Source organism: Arachis stenosperma, chromosome 3 (genome assembly GCF_014773155.1).
Source record: "Arachis stenosperma cultivar V10309 chromosome 3, arast.V10309.gnm1.PFL2, whole genome shotgun sequence".
NCBI lineage: Eukaryota > Viridiplantae > Streptophyta > Magnoliopsida > Fabales > Fabaceae > Arachis > Arachis stenosperma.
Genome location: NC_080379.1, coordinates 13,186,017 through 13,213,088, shown reverse-complemented (window position 1 = coordinate 13,213,088; position 27,072 = coordinate 13,186,017). Strand labels below are relative to the sequence as shown.

At 34.2% G+C, this 27,072-nt stretch overlaps 2 protein-coding genes across 2 annotated transcripts; both read right to left on the bottom strand.

The window, feature by feature from the left end:
• Positions 1–17,276: 17,276 nt before the first annotated feature.
• On the bottom strand, positions 17,277–17,810 carry LOC130965519 (dirigent protein 23-like). Its single transcript, XM_057890277.1, has one exon. It carries the CDS (start codon positions 17,808–17,810, stop codon positions 17,277–17,279), a length of 534 nt encoding a protein of 177 aa, XP_057746260.1.
• Positions 17,811–21,464: 3,654 nt separating this feature from the next.
• Positions 21,465–23,789, bottom strand: LOC130967486 (uncharacterized). The gene is made up of 2 exons (XM_057892356.1): positions 23,352–23,789; positions 21,465–22,103 (listed from the first exon to the last, which is right to left on the bottom strand). Exons 1-2 carry the CDS (start codon positions 23,632–23,634, stop codon positions 21,718–21,720), a joined length of 669 nt encoding a protein of 222 aa, XP_057748339.1. The 5' UTR covers positions 23,635–23,789; the 3' UTR covers positions 21,465–21,717.
• Between the last annotated feature and the right edge of the window lie 3,283 nt (positions 23,790–27,072).

Genomic DNA, 27,072 nt, shown 5'->3' with positions numbered 1-27,072 from the left:
GGATAAAAAGAAGAGAACATACTATAGACTCCAAAATATCAAAGAAACATAGCTCCAATTAGATGAGCGGGACTAGTAGCTTTTTGCCTCCGAACAGTTTTGGCATCTCACTCTATCCTTTGAAGTTCAGAATGATTGGCATCTATAAGAACTCAGAACTCAGATAGTGTTATTGATTCTCCTAGTTAAGTATATTGATTCTTGAACATAGCCAGTGTATGAGTCTTGGCTGTGGCCCAAAGCACTCTGTCTTCCAGTATTACCACCGGATACATACATGCCACAGACACATAATTGGGTGAACCTCTTTAGATTGTGACTCAGCTTTGCTAAAGTCTCCAATTAGAGGTGTCCAGGGTTCTTAAGCACACTCTTTTGCCTTGGATCACAACTTTATTCCTTTCTTTTTCTCTTTTTTCTCTTTTTTTTTTCGAAAAAAATTTTTTTTTTTTTTCACTGCTTTTCTTGCTTCAAGAATCAATTTGATGATTTTTCAGATCCTCAATAACAGTTCTCTTTCTCCTCATTCTTTCAAGAGCCAACAATTTTAACATTCTCAAAGCAACAAATTCAAAAGACATATGCACTGTTCAAGCATTCATTCAGAAAACAAAAAGTATTGTCACCACATCAAACTAATTCAACTAGTTTCAGAGATAAATTTCGAAATCCTGTACTTCTTGTTCTTTTGTGATTAAAGCATTTTTCTTTTAAGAGAGGTGATGGATTCATAGGACATTCATAACTTTTAAGGCATAAATTTTATTAATTTTATTAATTAAGAACAAGACTCAAATATAGCTATAAGATGAGACTGGAATTAGAAAAACAAGAACAAAAACGAAAAAAATAGGCTCCTAATGATAGAGGTTTTCACAGAGTTAGGACTCAACAACCTTGATTTTGAGAAGTGGATGCTCCCTCAGCTTGAGAGGATAGCTTTTGGCGTTTCAGCTCTTGGATTTCACGCCCCTGCTTCTCTTGTTCCTTCAGCAATTTGCAGAGCATGCAGTTTTGATTCTGCTGTTCTTCCTTCAGTTGCTCCATAGTCTCTTGCAACTTGTTAATAGATGCTTCCAGGTTGGACCAGTAGTCAATTCTTGGGAATTCAGGGAGGAATTCCTGCGCCCTCCTCTTGATGGAATTGTCTTGCACTTGTCCTTCCATTGACTTCTTAGTGATTGGGTGTTCAATGGGTATGAACTCATCTACTCCCATCTTCACCCCAGCCTCTTTACAGAGCAAGGAAATCAAGCTTGGATAAGCCAATTTGGCTTCAGTGGAATTCTTATTTGCAATTGTGTAGATCTCACAAGCAATCACATGATGGACCTCCACCTCTTTTCCAAGCATAATGCAATGAATCATCACTGCTCTCTTGATGGTTACCTCAGAACGGTTGCTAGTGGGCAATATGGAACGCCCAATGAAGTCTAGCCAACCTCTTGCAATTGGCTTGAGGTCTCCCCTCTTGAGTTGGTTTGGGACACCCTTAGAATTGGTTATACACTTAGTTCCAGGGAGGCATATGTCCTCTAGAACTTGATCCAACCCCTTATCTACTCTCACCATCCTCCTATTAAAGGAATCAGGATCATCTTGCAGTTGAGGCAACTTGAAGATTTCTCTTATTTTGTCCAGATGGAAGTATATAACTTTCCCTCTGACCATGGTTCTGTAGGTATGGTAAGCGGTTCCAGTCATTCTCTGCTTATCTGTTAGCCACAGATTTGAGTAGAATTCCTGAACCGTGTTCCTTCCAACCTTTGTCTCAGGATTGGTTAGAACTTCCCATCCTCTGTTTCGAATTTGCTCTTGGATCCCCGGATATTCATCTTCTTTCAGATCAAATTTAACTTCCGGGATCACTGACCTCAGACCCATTATTTTATGATAATGGTCTTCATGTTCTTTGGTTAAGAACTTCTCTTCATTCCAAAGATTCTTTGGATTATTCTCTTTCTTGCCTCTTAAATTGGTTTGTTTTCCCTTAGGAGCCATGATATTGATAAATCTTGGCTTAGTGATCACGGAAAAGCACACCAAACTTAGAGGTTTGCTTGTCCTCAAGCAAAAGGAAAGAGAGAAGAGAGGGGGAGGAAGAGAAAATTCGAATGGTGTGGGCAAAAGGGGGTTCCAAACGTGTATTTATAAGGGAGGGGAGAAGAGATTTCGAAAAATTAAAAATTTGAAAGGAGATTTGAGAAGATATGAAAAGAAATTGAGAAAAGGGTGAGTTTTTGAAGAAGATTTGGGATTAATTTGAAATAGATTTGAAGAATGGTTTTGATTTGTGAAGATTTGAAAGTGAATGATGAAAGGTTGAAGTGCATTTATGTAGAAGAGTATGGTTAAAAAGAGGAAAGTTTGAAAAAAATTTGAGTTGAAAACAAAAATGTGGTCCCCCCCACCTTTCTGGCGTTAAACGCCCAGAATGGCACCCATTCTGGCATTTAACGCCCATTTGCTACCCCTTTTGGGCGTTTAACGCCCAGCCAGGTGCCCTGGCTGGCGTTAAACGCCAGAAAGCCTTTGTCACTGGGCGTTTTTCCAAAACGCCCAGGATGCTGCACACCTGGCGTTTAACGCCCAGAATGGTGCCCATTCTGGCGTTTAACGCCCAAAATGGTACCATTACTGGCGTTAAACGCCCAGAATGGTGCCCATTCTGGCGTTTAACGCCCAAAATGCCCCTTACTGGCGTTTTTTCGCCAGTAAGCTCATTTTCTCTGCTTTCTGAGCTGAATCCTTCTGTAACTCTGTGAATTCCTTCATTTTTGATACTTGCCTCTGTAAGAACAATTCATACAACTTTCCAATGACTGGGTTGCCTCCCAGCAAGCGCTTCTTTACTGTCTTTAGCTGGACTTTCACTGAGAATCACTCAAGTCTCAGTTTTGAGCATTCCTGCTCAAAATTTCCTTCAAGATAGTGCTTGATTCTCTGTCCATTAACAATGAACTTCTTGTCAGAATCAATATCCTGAAGCTCAACATATCCATATGGTGATACTCCTGTAATCACATACGGACCCCTCCACCGGGATTTGAGTTTTCCTGGAAACAATTTGAGCCTGGAGTTGAAGAGCAGGACTTTTTGTCCTGGCTCAAAGACTCTGGTTGACAATCTCTTGTCATGCCACTTCTTTGCCTTTTCCTTATAATTTTTTGCATTTTCAAAGGCATTGAGTCTGAACTCCTCTAGCTCATTTAGCTGGAGCAGTCTTTTCTCACCAGCTAACTGTGCATCCATGTTTAGGAATCTGGTTGCCCAGTAGGCTTTGTGTTCCAGTTCCACAGGCAAATGACAGGCCTTCCCATACACCAATTGGTATGGAGAGGTTCCTATAGGAGTCTTGAATGCTGTTCTGTATGCCCACAGAGCATCATCCAAGCTCTTTGCCCAATCCTTTCTTCGGGCTATCACAGTCCGTTCTAGGATTCTTTTTAGCTCTCTGTTAGAGACTTCAGCTTGCCCATTTGTCTGTGGATGATATGGAGTAGCCACTTTATGGCTGATTCCATATCTAACCATAGCAGAGTATAGCTGTTTATTGCAGAAATGAGTGCCCCCATCACTGATTAGCACTCTGGGGACGCCAAACCTGCTGAAAATGTTTTTCTGGAGGAATTTCAGCACGGTCTTGGTATCATTAGTGGGTGTAGCAATTGCTTCTACCCACTTAGATACATAGTCCACTGCCACCAGAATGTAAGTGTTTGAGTATGATGGTGGGAACGGTCCCATGAAATCAATTCCCCATACATCAAACAATTCTATCTCTAATATTCCTTGTTGAGGCATGGCATATCCGTGAGGCAGGTTACCAGCTCTTTGGCAACTGTCACAGTTACGCACAAACTCTCGGGAATCTTTATAGAGAGTAGGCCAGTAGAAGCTGCACTGGAGAACTTTAGTGGCTGTTCGCTCACTTCCAAAATGCCCTCCATACTGTGATCCATGGCAGTGCCATAGGATCCTTCGTGCTTCCTCTCTGGGTACACACCTGCGGATCACTCCGTCAGCACATCTCTTAAAGAGATATGGTTCATCCCAAAGGTAGTACTTGGCATCTGAAATTAGTTTCTTTCTCTGCACATAACTGTACTCTTTGGGTATGAACCTCACAGCTTTATAGTTTGCAATATCTGCAAACCATGGAGCTTCCTGAATGGCAAAGAGTTGCTCATCTGGGAAAGTCTCAGAGATCTCAGTAGAAGGGAGGGACGTCCCAGCTACTGGTTCTATCCGGGACAGATGATCAGCCACTTGGTTCTCTGTCCCTTTTCTGTCTCTTATTTCTATATCAAACTCTTGCAGAAGCAACACCCATCTTATAAGCCTGGGTTTTGAATCCTGCTTTGTGAGTAAGTATTTAAGAGCAGCATGGTCAGTGTACACAATCACCTTTGATCCCACTAAGTAGGATCTAAACTTGTCAATGGCATAGACCACTGCAAGTAATTCTTTTTCTGTGGTTGTGTAATTCTTCTGTGCATCATTTAGAACACGGCTAGCATAATAAATGACATGCAGAAGTTTGTTATGCCTCTGTCCCAACACTGCACCAATGGCATGATCACTGGCATCACACATTAATTCAAATGGTAATGCCCAATCTGGTGCAGAGATAACTGGTGCTATGACCAGCTTAGCTTTCAGGGTCTCAAATGCCTGCAAACACTGTGTGTCAAACACAAATGGCGTGTCAGCAGCTAGCAGGTTACTTAAAGGTTTTGCAATTTTCGAAAAATCCTTGATAAACCTTCTATAGAATCCTGCATGCCCCAGAAAGCTTCTGATTGCCTTAACATTGGCAGGTGGTGGTAATTTTTCAATTACCTCTACCTTTGCCTTATCCACCTCTATTCCCCTGCTTGAAATTTTGTGCCCAAGGACAATTCCTTCAGTCACCATAAAGTGACATTTCTCCCAGTTTAAAACTAGGTTAGTCTCTTGGCATCTTTTCAGGACAAGTGATAGATGGTTAAGACAGGAGCTAAATGAGTCTCCATATACTGAAAAGTCATCCATGAAGACTTCCAGAAATTTCTCTACCATATCTGAGAAGATAGAGAGCATGCACCTTTGAAAGGTTGCAGGTGCATTGCACAGACCAAAAGGCATCCTCCTGTAGGCAAACACGCCAGAAGGGCATGTGAATGCTGTTTTCTCTTGGTCCTGAGGATCTACTGCAATTTGGTTATAGCCTGAATAGCCATCCAAAAAGCAGTAGTAATCATGACCAGCTAGTCTTTCTAGCATTTGGTCTATGAATGGTAAAGGAAAATGATCCTTTCTGGTGGCTGTATTGAGTCTTCTGTAGTCAATACACATGCGCCACCCTGTGACTGTCCTTGTAGGAACCAGTTCATTTTTTTCATTATGAACCACTGTCATGCCTCCCTTTTTGGGAACAACTTGGACAGGGCTCACCCAGGGGCTATCAGAAATAGGATAAATAATCCCAGCCTCCAGTAATTTAGTGACCTCTTTCTGCACCACCTCCTTCATGGCAGGATTTAGCCTCCTCTGTGGTTGGACCACTGGTTTGGCATTATCCTCCAACAGGATCTTGTGCATGCATCTAGCTGGGCTAATACCCTTGAGATCACTTATGGACCACCCAAGAGCTGTCTTGTGTGTCCTCAGCACTTTAATCAGTGCTTCCTCTTCCTGTGGATTTAAAGCTGAGCTTATAATCACTGGAAAAGTGTCACCCTCTCCCAGAAATGCATATTTCAGGGATGATGGTAGTGGTTTGAGTTCAGGCTTAGGAGGCTTATCCTCCTCCTGAGGAATTTTCGAAAATTCCTTTGCCTCCTCTGGCTCGTCCTGATCAGTTTGAGCATCTTTGAAGATGTCCTCAAGCTCTGATTCTAGGCTTTCAGCCATATTGATCTCTTCTACCAGAGAATCAATAATGTCAACGCCTATGCAGTCATCTGGAGTGTCTGGATGCTGCATAGCTTTTACAGCATTCAACTTGAACTCATCCTCATTGACTCTCAAGGTTACTTCCCCCTTTTGTACATCAATGAGAGTTCGTCCAGTTGCTAGGAAGGGTCTTCCTAGAATGAGAGTTGCACTTTTGTGCTCCTCCATTTCCAGCACCACAAAGTCAGTTGGAAAGGCAAATGGCCCAACCTTGACAATCATGTCCTCTATTATGCCTGATGGGTGTTTAATGGAGCCATCAGCAAGTTGGAGGCATATCCTGGTTGGTTTGACTTCTCCAATCAACCCAAGCTTTCTGATAGTGGATGCAGGTATTAAATTGATGCTTGCTGCAAGATCACATAAAGCTGTCTTGGTGCAAGTGCCTTCCAATGTGCATGGTATCAGAAAGCTTCCAGGATCTTGAAGCTTTTCTGGTAAGCTTTTTAGAATGACTGCACTGCATTCTTCAGTGAGAAACACTTTTTTCAGTTTCTCTCCAGTCCTTCTTATGACTTAAGATCTCTTTCATGAACTTAGCATAAGAAGGTATTTGCTCAAGTGCCTCTGCAAAAGGAATCTTTATTTCAAGAGTCCTTAAATAGTCTGCAAAGCGGGCAAATTGCTTATCCTGTTCCGCTTTGCGGAGTTTCTGAGGATAAGGCATCTTGGCTTGATATTCTTCAACCTTAGATGCTGCAGGTTTATTCCTTACAGAAGTGGTTGAAGAAGCCTTGTTAGAGGGATTACTGTCAGCACTCTCAGGTGTCTGATTTTCCCTTGGCGTTTGGACGCCAGGAATGGGTGGAAAATGGGCGTTTAACGCCAACTTTTCCCCCTTTTCTGGCGTTTGAACGCCAGAACTGGGCAAGGAATGGGCGTTTAACGCCAGCTTTCCTTCCCTTTCTGGCGTTTGAACGCCAATATTCCTCTCTGGGCTCTTACTGTCCTCAGAGGGATTTTGAACAGTGGTTTGGTTGTCCTCTGTCAATTGTTCCTTGTTTGGCTTTTTGCTCTTTTGAGCAGTGTTATTCAAGGTCTTCCCACTCCTCAATTGAACTGCTTGACACTCCTCTGTTATCTGTTTAGATATTTGCTGTTTTGCTTGATTCAACTGTAGTTCTATGCTTTTATTAGCAACTTTAGTTTCATGGAGCATCTCTTTAAATTCTGCTAACTGTTCTGTCATCAGGAGTAGTTGTTGATTAAGCTCCATTATCTGTTCTTGAGGATTAGAGTCAGTGACTGCTGTCATGACTTCCTCTTCTGGAGAGAACTCATTGCTAGAGTACAGATATTGGTTTCTAGCAACAGTGTCTATAAGCTCTTGAGCTTCTTCAATTGTCTTCCTCATGTGTATAGATCCACCAGCTGAGTGGTCTAAAGACATCTGAGCTTTTTCTGTAAGCCCATAGTAGAAAATGTCTAACTGTACCCACTCTGAAAACATTTCAGAGGGACATTTTCTTAGCATACCTCTATACCTCTCCCAGGCATTATAAAGGGATTCATTATCCTCTTGTTTAAAGCCTTGGATGTCCAGCCTTAGCTGTGTCATCCTTTTTGGAGGGTAAAAATGATTCAGGAATTTGTCTGATAACTGTTTCCATGTCTTTATGCTTGCTGTAGGTTGGTTATTTAACCACCTTTTAGCTTGATCTTTTACAGCAAATGGAAACAGTAATAGTCTGTAGACATCCTGATCTACCTCTTTATCATGTACTGTGTCAGCAATGTGTAAGAACTGTGCCAGAAACTCAGTAGGTTCTTCCTGTGGAAGACCGGAATACTGGCAATTTTGCTGCACTATGATAATGAGTTGAGGGTTTAGCTCAAAGCTGCTTGCTTTGATGGGAGGTATACAGATGCTACTCCCATATGCAGCTGTAATGGGGTTAGCATAAGACCCCAGAGTCCTCTTGGACTGATTAATTCCACTTAAGTCCATAATGGACAAAAGGGAAATGAGAATGATTGCAAAGAGATAAATTTTGTTTATTTTAAATTTTTTTTTTTTGAAATAGCCGAAAAAAATAAAATACAATAAAATAAAACAAAAGGAAAATAAAAATAAAATTCGAAAATAAATAAAAAAAATAAAATAAGATCAAAGCAAATTGAGAACTGAATCAATTAGTGAAAAAAAGATTTTGAAAACAGCGATTAAGAAGATATGATTGAAAAATTTTTATGAAAGAGATTTGATTCTTAAAAAGAGGAAAGAGAAAAACACAAAAAGACACCAAACTTAAAATTTTAGAAAATCAAACACTAATTTTTTTTCGAAAATTTTAAAGGAAAAACACAAAGAGGACACCAAACTTAGAACTTTTATGAATCAAAACGGGACTAGGAACAAGAAAAATTCGAAAGTTAAAAGAAGAAAAACAAAAAGCATGCAATTGACACCAAACTTAGGATATGAAACTAGACTCAACTAAAAAAAACTCTAAACCAACAAAAATAAAACAGTCCTAATCTAAGCAACAAGATAAGCCGTCAGTTGTCCAAACTCGAACAATCCCCGGCAACGGCGCCAAAAACTTGGTGCACGAAATTGCAATAACACTTTTGCAATCCCGCACAACTAACCAGCAAGTGCACTGGGTCGTCCAAGTAATACCTTGCGTGAGCAAGGGTCGATCCCACGGAGATTGTCGGCTTGAAGCAAGCTATGATTATCTTGTAAATCTTAGTCAGGAGATCAGAAATTATCAGGATTGATTGTGAAAAGCAAAAGAACATGAAATGGTTACTTGTTTTGCAGTAATGGAGAATAGGTTGGGGTTTTGGAGATGCTCCATCTTCTGAATCTCTGCTTTCCTACTGTCTTCTTCATCAAACACGCAAGTCTCCTTCCATGGCAAGCATGATTGAATAAGAAACAGTAGTAATTGCATTAATCCATCAAGACAGCAGAGCTCCTCACCCCCAACCATGGGGTTTAGAGGCTCATACTGTGGAAAGAAACGTGTACAAAATGTTATGGGGTCATAAGGTAAAGTTACAATGTCAAAAGATCCTATTAATAGTAAACTAGTGTCCTAAGGTTTACAGAAATGAGTAAATGACAGAAAAATCCACTTCCGGGCCCACTTGGTGTGTGCTTGGGCTGAGCAATGAAGGAATTTCGTGTAGAGACCTTTTCTGGAGTTAAACGCCAGCTTTCATGCCAGTTTGGGCGTTTAACTCCAAATTTTATTCCAGTTCCGGCGTTTAACGCTGGAATTTCTTTAGGTGACTTTGAGCGCCGGTTTGGGCCATCAAATCTTGGGCAAAGTATGGACTATTATATATTACTGGAAAGCCCAGGATGTCTACTTTCCAATGCCGTTGAGAGCGCGCCAATTGGACTTCTGTAGCTCCAGAAAATCCACTTTGAGTGCAGGGAGGTCAGAATCCAACAGCATCTGCAGTCCTTTTCAGTCTCTGGATCAGATTTTTGCTCAGGACCCTCAATTTCAGTCAGAAAATACCTGAAATCACAGAAAAACACACAAACTCATAGTAAAGTCCAGAAAAGTGAATTTTAATTAAAAACTAATAAAAATATACTAAAAACTAACTAAAAGATACTAAAAACATACTAAAAACAATGCCAAAAAGCATACAAATTATCCGCTCATCAGTTACATCCGGACCTGAAGCGAGAGGTTAAATCTCGATCTCCGGCCTCTTTGATGCAAGCCGTTTCATTGACGAAGTTGTTTGAGGATAAATTCTTCCTACCGACCCAAAATGGGTGTTCGTCTCTTCGACCGCAGTTAACGTCCCACCCACATACTCCTATCATACACAACAAAGGACCATACCCGCTTTACCTTCACCTCCTAACATTTCCCATACACCACCGTTACTGCCCACACCACCAGTTTCAAATACATTGCGCAAACTTTCACCTAATGAGATCCAATTCCGAAGGGATAGAGGCCTCTGTTTCACTTGTGATGAGCGATACACCCCATCCCATAAGTGCAGTTCAAAACACTATTTTCTAATCAAGACCTTGGAGGAAGTCCCAGAGGAGTCGCAAGCTGCGACACATGCGTCAGAACCCGTGCAGGCCGAAATTAGCGTGGATCCAACCGTGGAGGAATCATTGCATTTATCTTATAATGCTTTGACTGGTGTACCAAATCGACGCTCCATTCGCTTTACTGGGGTAGTCAATAGTCGCCAGATACATATTTTAATGGATGGGGGCAGCTCGGATAATTTCATTCACCCAGCCTTGGCGAAGCGGTTATCGTTGCCTGTGTATGTCGCGCCCCCCTTCAAGGTAGAAGTCGGCAATGGTGAATTATTATAGTGTGAAGGTGAAGTGCGTGCGGTGCCAATTACGGTGCACGATCATACACTGTTTATCACAGCCTTTTTACTCCCAATAGCCAGTGAAGAATTGGTACTAGGTGATATATGGTTGGAAATGCTTGACACACACTTGGTCAATTATCGAAAGAAATTCATTACCTTCTTGGACAATAACCGACTCATTACCTTACAAGGGGAATTGAATAACCAGCCAACCCAAGCTCAATTCAATCACTTGAAACGGTTGTGTGCCACTAAAGAAATTGCATAACTTTATACTATTCAATTACAAGGGCTAGAAGCTGCATCTCCTCAATCTCTGGACATACCAAGCAATACTCCTCTTGAGTTGGCAATGTTGTTGCACCAATACAGTTCAATTTTTCAGGTGCCTCAAGGCTTACCCCCGACACGAATGCAAGATCATGTTATTCATTTACGTCCATGCACAACCCCTGTGAAATGAAGCCTATCGTTATGCTCATAGCCAAAAGACTGAGATTGAGCGCATTGTGGCTGACATGTTAACTGCAGGCATCATTCGGCCTAGCTCGAGCCCGTTTTCATCCCCTGTGCTTTTGGTGAAAAAGAAAGATGGCTCATGGAGATTCTGCACGGATTATAGGGCTCTTAATGCAGTCACAATCAAATATTCCTTCTCAATGCCGACAGTTGATGAACTCTTGGATGAACTCTTTGATGCACAATATTTTTCCAAGTTGGACCTCAGGTCGGGGTATCACCAAATCCGTGTGAGGCCTGAAGACTGTTTCAAGACAGCGTTTCGAACACACCAAGGCTTGTACGAATGGCTCGTAATGCCCTTCGGCCTTACAAACGCACCGGCAACTTTCCAAAGCCTCATGAATTCAGTTTTTGCACCTGTATTAAGAAAATTTATCCTTGTATTCTTTGACGACATATTGGTATATAGTTCTGATTGGAATTCACATATTGAACATTTAGTGCAGGTTTTAACTATCCTCAAAGAGAATGCTTTATTTGCTAAATTCTCTAAGTGTTCTTTTGGTAGGACAGAGGTTGATTATTTGGGCCATGTAGTTTCCACAGAAGGGGTAAAGGTGGATGCCTCAAAAGTAGAAGCGATCAAGCAATGGTTACCTCCTACTTCGGTGAAGAAGTTATGAGCCTTCTTAGGCTTGGCTAGTTATTATCACAAATTTATCTATAACTTTGCTTTAATTTCTGCGCTTCTTACCGACTTATTGCGCAAAGATAACTTTGCGTGGTCTGCTGCAGCTAATTCCGCGTTTGTGAACTTGAAGCGGGCTCTGTCGTCGGCGCCAGTTTTAGCCTTGCCAAATTTCTCCAAGCCTTTTGTTCTTGAGACCGATGCTTCTGGATTGGGGATCGATGCCATTTTGAGTCAAGATGGACACCATATAGCGTATTTTTCCAAGAAATTATCCATGACAGCCCAGAAACAATCGGTGTATGCTAGAGAAATATTGGCCATTATTTTAGCAGTCGCAAAGTTTTGACACTATCTCTTGGGGCATAGATTTGTTATCAGAACTGATCACAAGAGTTTAAAAGAGCTGCAGAATCAGACTATACAAACTCCTGAGCAACAATTTTGGTTGGCAAAATTACTTGGCTACGATTTCACAATCGAGTATAAGAAAAGTTCCGAAAATCAAGGAGCAGATAGTCTATCTAGATCATTCATGGGTCTCTCAGTGCTGCATTGTTCTTTGGTGCCTCAATTGCAAGCTGAATCGAAGGATTATGACCCCAGATCTGAGTTTTCAGAGTTGGAATTAACTTCGGGAAGGTGGCAGCAACGTCAGGGTTTGTGGTATTGCGGGGACATAATCGTGGTTCCCCACACGTCTTCTTTAGTGAAGACCTTACTCTATGAATTTCACGACTCAATAGTGGGAGGTCACAACGGCTACCAAAAGACTTTGACCCGCATCTCAGCACAATTTTTTTGGAAGGATATGGCCAAAACTGTGAAGGAGTATGTCCGAGCTTGTCCTACATGTCAGCAGGCTAAGTACTCCACTTTACCACCTGCAGGCCTCTTACAACCTTTACCCATGCCTTCACACTTATGGCAGGATATATCTATGGACTTTATCACTGGCTTACCGGTGGTACAAGGATTATCAGTGATTCTTGTTGTGGTTGTTCGACTCTCCAAGTTTGCGCACTTTATTCCTTTGCCCGCGAACTATACAGCACCTAAAGTTGCTGAGGCATTTTTGAAACATGTGGTGAGCGTTTATGGAGTTCCCCAGTCAATTATTTCAGATCGTGATCAAATTTTTACTAGCAGATTTTGGGAGCAATGCTGTCAAGGCCACGGCATCACCCTCGCTCGAAGCTCGGCGTATCACCCCGAATCGGATGGGCAGACCGAGGTGCTCAATCGGGGCTTTGAAATGTATTTACGTTGTTATACACAAGAGAATCCTCGTGACTGGCCAAAGTTGCTTCCTTGGGTTACCCTCAGTTATAATACATCATACTATTCAGCTATTGGTATGTCGCCCTACAAAGCTGTCTTTGGAAAAGATCCAGCCCCAATTATACACTACGACCCACAAGCTTCAGATACACCTATAGTTCAAGAACAATTACAACAGCGTGATACTGTGTTGGAAGCTTTGAAGCATAATTTACAGCGAGCACAAGCTAGGATGAAGGCTACAGCCGAAACCAAGCGACGTGATATTGAGTTCAACATTGGTGACTTTGTTTATGTCAAATTGCAACCTTATAGACAACACTCTTTGGCTGTGCGCAAACATCACAAGTTAGCCATGAAGTATTTTGGCCCTTTTCCCATACTGCAGCGAATTGGTAAAGTTGCCTATAAACTAGAACTGTCACCCGGAGCTCGCATCCACCCTGTGTTTCACGTGTCTCTGCTAAAGAGGTGCGTGGGTAACCCTACTCCAGCCAATATACTAGCCCCATTATTCCTTGATGCCCAGGGTTGCAAGTTGTACCCCACCTAGTATTGGGTCACCGAATGGTTAAAAAAGATGGCCGTTGGCATGAGGAAGTATTGGTCAAATGGTTTCAACTTACTGATGAAGAAGCCACTTGGGAGTCCTATGAAGATATGAAGATTCAATATCCTCAATTCAACCTTGAGGACAAGGTTGTTTTTCAGGACAGGGATAATGATACAAATGCAAGAAGGGAGGCCACTAAAAGAACAAGCCACGTGGAAGAAGGTATGAATAGCAAGACCATAACAAACCATTCATGCGGAAAGCAAAAGGATGACGAAAGTGAAAGGTAGTTAAGAAGAAAAATGATCAGAAAAAAAGGGTGTGCATGAATTGTGAGCTCATTCTCTCTCTGCTAATTCTTCTCCCTCTGAATTCTTCAATTTTCTTTTCTCCTCTTTATTGACACTTTGCTTTTGCCAGGTGAGCTAGGAGTCTAATACTACTTGTGGGCCTCTCCCTTGGTTTTTCTTTCCTTTTTCTTCTTGTAATTACTCTTGACCTCGTACACCAGATATCATTCCTTGTGTTAGTTTTATTGTTTTTTATATACTATACACACATTATCATTGGGCATCCGTATCATATATATACTAGTAATTGTCTACAATATAAAAGATCATTTATTACTTCTTAATACGTGTATCTTTTTAGATAAATATTTTGCAACAGATATGAAGTGTTTAATATCTATTCTATTATATAAAAATTGGATGTTTGCACTTAATGATGGAGTTGACGTGGCATGTTCTGGAGAGTGTTTCCCGATTTAATTATTTTAACTCATTCAATACAATTTATTACCATGATTTAATTATATCAGCTAATTGATTTGATTAGATATTTAAATATTAATATAATTTATTATAATATATATTACTTAATTAATTTTACTACATTAATTATAATTTGTTATATTAGTTAATTAATTTATTCATTTATAAAGTCTGAAATAAAATAAATAATTTATTGTTTATTCTAATTAAATTCATTAAATTTAATTATACATTATATACGAATTAATAATAATTAATAATAATTTGTAAATCACTTTATATTATATATGTATTAACAAAATATTATATATGTCTTAATGTGTTAATTAAATATTATATACGCACAGAAAAATAAATACAAAGATGATTTATATAATATTAATAATATTATATTAGCACGGTGATTTTTTTTGTTTTGATATCATATAGTATTAATAATGATAATATTATTATATAGTATTATATAAACTTTCAAATATTAGTATAGAAAATTGGAAAATTATTCCTTATGGCAATCATTCTTAGTAAAATAGTGTGTCCTTTATATAGTATTGATAATTGTTGCTTAATTTAAAGTAATTGTATGTTAGTATCTTAAATTTATTTTCAATAATGACCTAAATAGATAAATCTAATTGAATTGAATGATTATATAAAATATTTTATATTATTAATATACTAAAATTAAATTCATTTTTTGGTACAGAATTTTATAGGTAAATTTTATACAAGATTAAGTAATTTTTTATTTTTTATTTGTTTTATCTATGTTACTTTATTTAATTTTAAGTAGCGTCATATTTACAATTACCGTCAGTATGATATTTTATAAAATATGAAAATCAATTTTTTTATAATTTAAATATCAATGTTTGAATAGAAGAACTTAATAGACTCACAATGAGAGAGAGAGAGAGAAATTTACCTAGAGAAAAGAAACTCAGCATGAGAATGGTGGCGACGGGTTCAACAACGACGATAATGGGATGAGCAGCGATGATGACATAAGCTGTGAACAGTGACGGACCCAGAAAAATTTAGTAATGAGAACAAAAATATAATAAAATTTAGGTATAGATATTTTATTTTGCTTCCCACGATATTCAACAAGTTAAGAACTAATCCATCATGAATTTGAATTCCATTTAAGAATCTACAATTGGCCGGCAACGAGTTGCTATACATACGAGACAGAATTCGAACCCTCAATACTTATTTAAGCGGACGACTAAGTTGATCACTTGATCAATCCAAATTGGTTTAGATATATTCAAAATTTAAAATTAGAACTATCTAATACATATTGATAAGAACTAGAAATATACACACAATCATTATTATAATATTTAAAATAATAAAAATATAATTTCATACACATAGTATAATATTTAAAATAATAAAAAAAATATTTATAAGAACTTTTTTTATTTTTAACATGATTAAATATTATTTTTTATATATATTTTTAAAAAATTATTTTACTTAATTGTCAAATCTACTTATTATAATTTTTATAGTATAAATAAATTTTTTAACCAAAATAATTATAGTATATTAATACATAGAAAATATATTTTTTATCTTAAACAATTTTTAAAAAATCACTAATAATTTAAGTTGTATTTAATTAGAAAACTAAGTTTTAATTTAATTATTAATTAATTAACTAATATAATATAATTAATTATCACTAATTTTGGAGTGTATTTATTTATTTTTCATACTAAATCAAATTTAACAATATAATTATTATTATGTGTTAAGTTTAACAAAATATTTTTTAACATAAAATATAAAAGAATTATTTATATTTTATTTTGAGACAAATATAATATAATAAGTGGTACATATGTATATAAGTATTAATTTTTTTCAAAAAAATTTGTGGGGGCAAATGTCCCCTCTATATTAAACGTGGGTTCTTCTCTGGCTGTGAAGGAAGATGGGAGTTGTGAATAGGTAAGCGGCGATGGACTCGGCAACAACATGACAGGAGCTATGCAGTTTTTTTGTGAAGAAGTCGAGAAGAAGAAAATTTTAGGTGAGGATGATTGTGTTTATCTTGGATGGCTATAGAGTATAGACTGAAGCTATGAATCATGTGTGATGTGAGGCAAATCCTAATTACTAAAAAGTGTTTATATGTCTATATTCGGGGCGGGTACACCCTAAACCTAACGATACCTGTCTTAAGCAAAATCTGTCCTGACTCGAGTCAAGTTATTACCCTTTTCATCCGGGTATAGACGGGTCGGGTACCTGCGTATTCGAAAACTCCTGTCAAGTCTAACAACGTATTGATACTCCTTTTATTAAGAGTTTATCGTTAGCCAATGGATTGCTATATACACAAGACGAGATTCTAACTTCTAATAGTTGTTTAAGCGGACGAGTGAGATGATCACTTAACAAACTCAAATTGATTAAGATAAATACTAATTATTTTTAATATTTTAATATTAAAAATTTTAAGAGTTTGATTTTAATTATAACTTTATAAAATATTTATAATAATAATTATTATATATTATTAATTTTTTAATAAAATTTTTAATATAATTTTATGTATTATTCCGTACAAAGTACGGGAACATACACTAATTATTGTAAACTTTAAAAAATACCTTCTATTTATGTTCTTTAAGAATTTTATCATTAGCAATTAATTTAAAGAGAACTAATAATTTTCCAACTTAGTTTTTATATTGGTCGTCAAATTGGCCACTAAAAACAGTAAAATATTAGAGATTAAATGTTTTCAAAAGTTTTTCAAAGTCTAACTTTTTATTTTGGCCAGTAAATTGATAACTAATTTTTTATATAGTGACCAAATTAAATTAGTAGCTAATTTTTTATTTAATAATTATTTAAATATATATAAAAGAATATTTATTTATGTTAAAAATAAAGATAGAATAATTATGAATTATCTTTTTATTATTTTAATTAATATACTCTCGAGATAATTAATTTATTATCAATTTAATGTGTATATATGTATATTTTTGTTTAATACATGTAGATATACAAAGCGAATTAAAATATTTAAAATTTAGATCATTCTTTTATATCTTATAATCTTTTCTTATATTCTGCCGTTCTCTTCAAACTATGTTTCTCTATCCTTAGAATTTGAACCCACCAAAACAATTGAATATGAAACTAAATAAAACAAACAAAAGAGGTAACACAGAGGAGGTAATCATGATATTGATTATTTCTTAACCACGCATCATTAATTCATAGGAAATTAAACAAGTAATAGAAGCTAATTTATGGTGACATTAACACGAATAAGAGAGCGAGTAGTTGTAGGATCATAGGAAACAGTTTCAAACACAGCATATCCCTTCGCAAATCGGAACCTTCCGGTGCCGGAAACCACTGAAATCTCTCTGTAATTCTCGCGCTGACGACTCGCGCCTTGAAGCTCCAAAGTACTGCCATTATATTGCACATTGTTGAACACAAATGAAAGAACAATAATCACAGTTGAACCGTCCATTGATGCCACTGAAATAGTTCCTTGAGCTCTTCCAACTTGAACTGCGTATTGATTTGGTGTTAGGGTTATTGGATCGTCCACCATTATAAAGGTACCAAATGTGTTGTATGACCAAACTTTTCCGGTGATGCCGACTATTTGGGCAACCGTTGCGTTAGGCCCGTTCGTAACGTCGTGCAAGTAGAACACTTGGTTTGATTGGTTGCTTTTTTCCGAACTTGTTTGGGAAATCATGGTCATGGTGATGAATATCATAAGCAATAATGTTGTGATGGAGAAGGGTTTGATTGCTGCCATGGTTTTGCAATGTTGATGTGTATGTAGAAATGAAGATGAATTTGTTTGTGAAGAGGGTTGCAATTTATCTCTCTATATATATGTGGTAAGAATTTAATTAAAGTTCATGTCACGTTTTTCAGTTTTTCATGTTGTCACACAATGAATTCTTCACCCATATATATGATTTTTCAGTTTTGCATGTTGTCACGTGTTTCTTACTTTGGTGAAGCACATTCTTGCCGTGGTGCCCCCTCTTGTGTGAGAGTGTGAGAGGAAGAAAGTATTGTTTAAATAAACAAATTTCAATTTTAATTACATAAATATATAGGAGACAATACAAATTAGTCCAAAGTTATTTTATTTTATATTTATTAAATTTTTTAAAAATAAATGCATAATATTAAATATAATAAATATGTAATTAGTGTAGGTACTCGTGCAATGTACCAAAAAATTTATTTTCTTCCTTTTATTTATATTTAAAATATATATTTTTAAAAATATCATTTACACATTTAAATTATATAAAATCATTTTATATTTTTTTCATTTATACGAATACCAAATTAAACAATGAAATAATAATAATAATAATAATAATAATAATAATAATAATAATAATAATAATAATAATATCATTTTGAGTAGTAGCTAGAAATTAATGGTATATTATTAAAAATAATAACAAATAATTCTTTAATTATTGAGATAAATTTAATAGACAAAAATAAAATAAAATATCAAGATATCAATATACTGTATAAAAAAATTTGTGAACTATACATTTAATATCTTAGATATATCACAAAAATTTATCTTATTTGAATTATCCTCTAAATATGTGACCTCAAAAAAATATATTCCCCAATTGATGATATAATAATTTGATTATTTAATTTAAAAAAGTTATATATGATTGTAGTATAATTTATATAAATTATATTTAATATAATTAATAATAAATTAGAATATTTTTAATAATATAATTATATTTTTTTTCATTAGTTGATTTAAAATATTAATATATAATCATAACTTTAATCATATACAATTCTTAACATTTATACACTAATATTCGGTAATATTAAGGAGAAAAAAAAAACAGTCAAAATCTACCTTATTTAACATTCATTAATTGGTGTAAAAATTAATAAATACTAAATAAGATAATTTATAGCTATTTTTAACTAATTTTTTTTTATTATCAAATATTTTTATATATTAATATATACTTAGTATTATTTTAAACATTCGTTTACTCTTAAAATTATATATTAATTATGCATTTAATTACATTGATACCAAAATTGTTTCCTTATATATATATATATATATATATATATATATATATATATATTGTCGATAATTAGGAAAACAAAAAAATAAATACGCCCATTAATTATCGTGACGATTAATAAGTATTAAATACGATGAGTTTGTATTATTTTGGCTGATTTTTTTGTTGTCTCTCAAATATTATTGTTCTTTTATTGATTGTAATAATTCAACTAATATACCTTCTCTTAAATGATCATGCTATCTTAGATTCTTTTATTATTTGTTGTCATAATAAGAAGTTATTCTATTTGTAATTTTGTATTAAATAAATTTTAAAAAGATTTAATCATATTAAAAATATTCCCTTTTTCTAATAATTGTACATTCGTAAAACATCTATGTCTAGTTAAAAAAAAGAGAAAGTCTAGGGGGCCAGCAATTCTATTGAATTTTGGCCAGCATGTAACCAGCAGAGAAAGGCAAACCATTGGATGAAATTTCACACTAATCTCACACCATCAAATCATCATTGATGGTTAGTTGATGGCTAACAATCACAAAAGTTGCTGCCCCCTAACATTGCTCTAAAAAAAATTAAGAGAAGCATGTATATGGACACCAGAATATACCACGTTAATATTTTTGGCGTTAGAATGGTATTTGTTATAGAATAATACAACGATGATGATAATTATTAATTACTGATGATCATTGACTTACTAAAATATAAAAAAAGAATTATTACAATAATTATTGAAAGGATATGAAATAAAATGTTAAAATTATTGATAAATGTTAATATAAACAATTGTTAGATATTACTTTATGTATAGTTGATTACATAATATGTTTTTAAAAATAATTGAGAAGAAAAACGTATGTAAAACAATAGTAGAATGTGCTATATATGTCGATATATTTAGTGCCAAAATATAATTTATTGTAGAATAATATAATGATTTTGAATATTGTATACAATAAATTTATACATATTAGATTTAATGAAATAATTTTAGATAATTGTCTCGTTAACGTTGCTGTTTTAATTATTAAATTTTCCCCTGTTTCATTTAAAGTTCAATTATTCCTCAAGAACTAATTAGAGACTGCTTTTGTGTACCAGCAATCACGTGAATACATAAGCAGCATATACCATGAAGCAAATCGTGTATGCATGCATGGTTGGTTATGAATTTATCATTGTGAACGAGGTGAACTTGTTTTTCATGCGAAGACATGTATACATGAGATTCAACACATGACGTTTCACATGAAGTGTGTGTGAGCTTTCTTAATTTATTTTCCTGGAATTAATACTTAACCTTATTTTCGATTTTTATTAATTTCTTTGAAATAATAATTTATGTTCTTTATCCAAAGTCCAAACTTCAACGTCTTTTTGTGCTTGCCATCTCGAACACTAAGGAATTGCAATCCACGTGTAGTTTTTTTTAATTATTTTCGAGTGTTTTTGGCCTTGTTATCTTTATAGTTTTTGGTATGTGCTGTACTTTTTTTTTTTTAAAATAACGTACTCGTGTAGTTCTTTTTGTAGTTACTACTTGTTTCTCTTTCGGTCTTATGGCCCGTTGATGGGAAAAAATGATATGTCTCAAAATTTTCTAAAATAAAAAAATTAATCATTCTTAAATTAAGATAATAAAATATGTTGTTTATAAAAACTATAAATTTAATAGTGATTAACTTTTTATTTTGTGTATAAAAATATTTGCGTAAATTTTGAAAATCAACTACTAATCAACCACTACAAATAGAAAGACAAATTTAGTATCTCATAACCTTTTTTATTAAGGTTTAAGTGTCAACAATTTTAATCTATATTTGCTAGTATTTTTAGTCAACAGTTCAATATTTATAATCCAGCAGTTTAACACTATTTTTTGCAAATAATTTTAAATATTATTAATTAAGTGCTGATCAATAATAATAAATGGTACTAATAGAACTGCTGTTAATTATTAGTCCATTACATTTTTTATTATTTTATTATGTATGATTTAATTATTTAGTTAAAAAAAATAAGTGAATCAATATATACAGACTGGTTTGGTAACTTACTACTAACTACACCTATAGTAATTTTGTAATCCAAAACAGTATGTTATCAATGGTGTTATGTTTATGTTTGAATGGTATTGATAAGCTGCATTATTATTAGAACTTGAAAGCTTATATGTAGGCATAGCCTCTGCTATGTGTAATTCTATATTTGCTGGTGTGCATCCCCTTTAAATTTGGGTGCATACTTCTACTCGTAAATAAATATAGACCCTTAAAAGTTAAAATATTGTAGACATTTTTATGCATAAATTTGAAGTGCAAAATTACACATAACATTATTAATTTAGTATATTTTTATCCCATAACAAAATATAATCAAAATGTAGAATTGTGTTATAAAAATGTATGTGATCAAGTCCTCACTATTACCATTATCACTATCAACAAAGGGGACCAGAAAATACCTATACATTATCCTTTAAGAGAAGTTTAGCACACTGAATCCACATACCTTCTTTCTGTTCTTTAGATATTTACAATGATCTCAGCTTTTCTAATACAACATATGATGCTTAAAATGTTAAAACAGGAGCAGCTGAAAAAAAGGGGGACAAATTTGTCCTTCTCACATATTTTTCTTATTCTCAGCATGCAAAGAGCTTTGATCAATGGCCTCCAACTGACTCCGAAGGTTCTGATTTTCTTCCAAGAGGCGATCATATTCCATAAGGAACCCTTCGGATTGCTTCTTCAGAGCCTCTACTTCCGATTCCAAAGACTTAGCCTTACTTCCTTTTGCTTCGCTTTCGGTTTCCAAATTCTTGATTCGGGCCTTCAATGTCGCGATTTCTTCGGTCAGCGTTCTATGATCCTCAGAGGTGGTGGTGTTTTTACCGTCCTCGAAACTTCGGCCTTGTTTCTTAACAGCCTCCATGGTCTTTCGGAGAATGCGAAGCTCTCTTATGTAATGGTGCAACCTATCTATCATGAGGGAGAGGAAAAGCACAAACCCTGCACACAAATTACACATGAAAAATCAATAACTAAATATATCCAAACTGAATTATAAACGGAAAACAAATAAAAAAAAAAAAAAAAAACAGAACTACATCAATACCCTGCCCTCAAGTAACAACTAAACCACTGCACAAAGAGAGAAAGAGAAGAGAATACACCTACATTGATGGGATTTTACAAACAGAAATTTCAAAGGTAATTAAAACATGCAATGTGCTAAAGAATAAAACAAAAAATTGAGAATTATATTACATTCTACCCCTCTAAAGCAAGCAATGGTTTTTACTAAAAAAATTATCTTAAAATCAATTAGCATGGTGAACAATTAAACTGAATTTTAGCCGAATCTAATGCAATATGTTGCAGATTGTTTGATGAAAAGAACGAATCAAGTATTAATGCCAAGAGACCAATACAATCCTGATTTGGTATGAGGAAATGATATTTACTCAGAGAAGCCATCAAGCCAATACCATTAAACTCTGCCACTCACTCCTATCATAGCAAGCAAAAGTCCTTATTCAACACAATTTCAAAACCTTATATACAAAAAGCTAGTGATTTATCAAATTGACATATATCAGTGATATGAAGCTAACATTTAACAAGTGACATCCCATCATGTTCTTAACATCCAATATTCAGAAAATCAACATAGTGTATGATCACACTGAGATTGTAATGGAACAGGCCAATTACCATGGATACGAAGACCTATGAGTTCTCTTAAAAATTAAAAGCAATCAAATACATGGGACATGCTGCTGAACAATAATTTCAATAGCAACCACTGCAGCGCATTAGGGGGGAAGTCTCATGTTCACATCGAATCATTTGATGTTCAAATTAATCACTAAATTAAATGGTTTTGAATTAATAATAAAATCTTCTTTTGGTGACTAAGTTTTAGTATAATCTAAAACATCTTTACCAACATGCTATGGATCAGCACAACAGTACATATTATTTATCTAGTGACAGTTCAAAACTTCTAAATGATCTATCATACTTATACTATTTTCTAATTTTTTTTTTAAAAAAAAAATCAACATCCTATGCACAAAGTACCTAACAATTTGGGAAAACATGGGAAACCAACCATTAGTAACATACAACAATTATAATATGAAATCAATGGATACATTTCAATTGGATCTATTTATAGTGTAGCAAATATATAACAATAATATGAAAATCAATAAAATCTAGTATTGAAAGGGTAATTAATTAGTAGTTAGTTACCCATGAGAGAAGCTTCGAGAAGGTGCTTGGACATGAGGACTTGTTCGGTGGGGTTGACAACACCGGCCTCAGCGATACGGCGTTGGATCTTGGCCATACTGTAGAGGCTAGAAGCGAGGACGACGACCAATGTGGCGCCGACGGTGGTGACGACGATGGGGCCACGGCCACGCTTGAGGCGATCCAACGTGAGGATGAGGAGCTTCCTGAGTGGGGTCTTGAAAAGGAGAACCATGATCAGAAGCATTTCGCCGAAGATCGCGGCGTAGAGTAGCTGCAACATCTTGACTTATTGGCTATTGTAACTGCCTCTGGATTTGAGAGAGAGAGAGGAAAGGTGGAAGAAAAGAGTAGATTGAAGAGGAGTGGGTGTCTACTGTCGGTGTTGTGTTGGTCTAATGAAGTCACTGCCCTCTCTGCTTCTTCGACAAGTGTTTAGTTCTTTGCATCTGGTACTTTCCAAACCTGTTTTTTAAAACGTTTTTTTTAAATATTTTTTAGTTATCAAAATTTAATATATATATATATATATATATATATATATATATAATTGATTAAACTGTGTTACAAAATTAAATAAGATAAATTGATTTAGCTAAAAAATTAGTATATCAAATTTTGAATCAGTCTAAATTAATATTTTTTATAAAAAGTTATTACAATACTTCTATTATAAAAAATGACTAAAATATTTTTATTATATATATATATATATATATATATATATATTAATTTTAAAAATCTTAAATTTTAACACTTCTCTTCTCTATGTCATCATATGATTTAAGATTTAGGATTTTTAAAATTAATTATAAGAGTATTTTTATGATTTTTTATAATAAAGATATTATTTTTTTTATAAAAAAATATTAATTTAAACTGATTTAAAATTCGGTTCATCGATTTTTTAATCAAATCGATTTATCCGATTTAATTTTAATAAAAATGATACAGTTTAATCGATTATATATATTAATTTTTAATTACTAAAAAATATCTTAAAAAAATATTATAAAGAACTTTTATTTATTTGAGTTGATAGTCAAAATCATCTTTAAAAAATACTTCAATCTCCATTTTTGTCCTAAAAAATAAAATTAATTAAATTCGTTCCCAAAAGATAACCAACCTAATCTCATTAGTCCTTTCGTCATCTCCTGAGGTGGTTAACGTTCACTGATATAGCCTATTAACTGCCAGCATAGCACTCGCTTAGTGTATCCTGTTATTACTGATAAGATAAGTTATTAAATCAATTCAAATCAGTCCCTAAATTCATGAACCCTAATCCCAAATTGCACTCAAGACATGTGGATTGCTCATCATCATATGCCTCATGATAGTTGTTGTTGCTGTTTTCTTCCCATTTCATCCTTCATGTTGACATTATGTAATATGGTCTCCTCACTTTCATTCATCTCCATATGTGTCAATTATTTGTTGGATTTCTAAGATAATATTGTCTCTAATAATTGGCATTGGTTGGGAAAATGAAACCCCGAGCCTGAGAAATCCATATTGAACTTAATGTAAAGACAACCTAGTGCATTTTCATTTTCTGAACCAAAATCTTTCATAATAGCTTCTCAGAAACAACACACAACCAGGGAAAGAACATGTCATGGATCCAACATTCCAATTCACCTCCCCTAACTACCAACCATCAAATAAACTTCAAGTACTAATCAAAATTTTATTTTGTGTATTATTGCTTATTTCATATACGTTTGAATTAAATACCAAATTCCATATTCCAAGTTACCAAATTTGTATTGATCGACTCCTTAGAATGTTTAATTCATCATCAGTTTGCTTGGCTCTTGTATTAGATTAATATAAGTAATAATGTTTCAGGGTAAGATAGCAGTAATAATAGGTAGTGAGTGGCAACTCCGGAATAGGAAGAGTTGTATGCAACTTGTTTGCATTGGAGAGTGCAACCGTGGCCAGGTAGACAAGGACGTGAACGACATGCATGAGAGCTGCGACAGAATCTATAGCAAGGAGCGGCGTTGATGATAGACTTTATTCTACTTTGAGCGACGATTATGATGCAGACGACGTCGATGTGCAGGTGATGGTGGCGTTGAAGGCGTAGGTAGTGACTCAGACGGCAGCGAGGACAACTTGAGAACATGAAATCTGCTATGGAGATGAGGGTCGATTCCTTTGGATTTAGGACTGATTTGAATTGATTTAATAAACTTATTTTTCAACAATAAGAGGGTACACTAAATGAATTCCACACTGGCAATTATCAGGCCATGTCAACAAGCGTTAGCCACATCAACGCAGGAGATGAGGGAAGGACTAACGCGATCAAATTGATTATCTTTCGAAAACGAATTTAATTAATTTTATCTTTCGAAAACGAAAATAGAAATCGAAATATTTTTTAAAAACGATTTTAACTATTAACTCTTATTTATTTATTTATTTTTGCCATCAGAAACCCATTCATAGTTAGTAAACAAGGATTGACTTTTCATCACAAATAAATAAGTGGTATGTGTCCACTGAAATTTTGTATTAGGATTTCTTCTAATTTTTCATTAAAATAAGTATATAAAATTATTTTTTTAACATTTTTTTAGTTTAAGATTATAATTTTAGAATTTAAAATTAAATAAAATTTTATAATCAAATAAAATAGTTAATTAAGTCCAACAAAAATGTTATAAACGTTTTACATTCTTCTTCTTTTTCTTATATTTATGTTGCTTTTTCTTTTTTTTTCTCTTCTTTCTTTTTCTTTTTCTTTATCGTCTATCATCATTATCGTTATCTTCTTTTTATACATATAGTAATTTCATTTTCGAAAACAATGTATAATGCAAGTTCAGTTCATGACGAATTGAATTATTATTCTGAATCGAATCAACTCAACAAGGTTTAATTCATTCTTTTGATTAATGTAGTTTATGAGTAGTTGATGCTCGTGTAGTAATTTTGTATATGAGTTGAGTAATTTCATTTTTCTTTGTAAATTTAATATTGATGATTAAGAATTTAGATTTGAATGAAATCTAGGAGTTTTGAATTGTTTAATCAATCAATCTATTTTTGTTACGCTTATTGATAGTTTTGGTGTTGTTTAAACATTAATTTGGTGTAAGATAGAATTAATTTCAGTGTTATGTATTTTGTTGTGGTTACTTTGATATATGATTTTATGGTTTATGTTATTTGTTCTTATGTTATACATTCGGTGCTAAATGAAATTAATTATTATGTTTTTTGTATTTATATAATTTTTATTTTGTAATGAGCTGATAAAATTTTTTAATTACAAATATGAACAATTTCAGTATTAATGTTAGTTTATAATAATGTCGTGCTTATAATTTTTCTGTGTTTTTGCATTTTTTGTATGATGTTAATGAGCAAATTGTTTCAAAAATTGGGATGACTTTTAACATATTTAAAAAGGTTAAAAAATTTTACAAAAATTATTTTAAACTAGATTTAAACCCGCGCATTGCGGGAAACTAAAATGAAGTAATTATATATATATATATATATATATATATATATATATATATATATAGGATAATTCACACAAACAAATCAAATAGGGATCAATATTACACCAATGTCCTAAAATAAAATGGCTTACATGCATGTTCGATTTATCTCTATATAAAATTAAATAAACTAAATTCGATTTACACTTTTTCAATGTAAATCAAATTAATTAAATTCGATTTATTACTTCTACAAC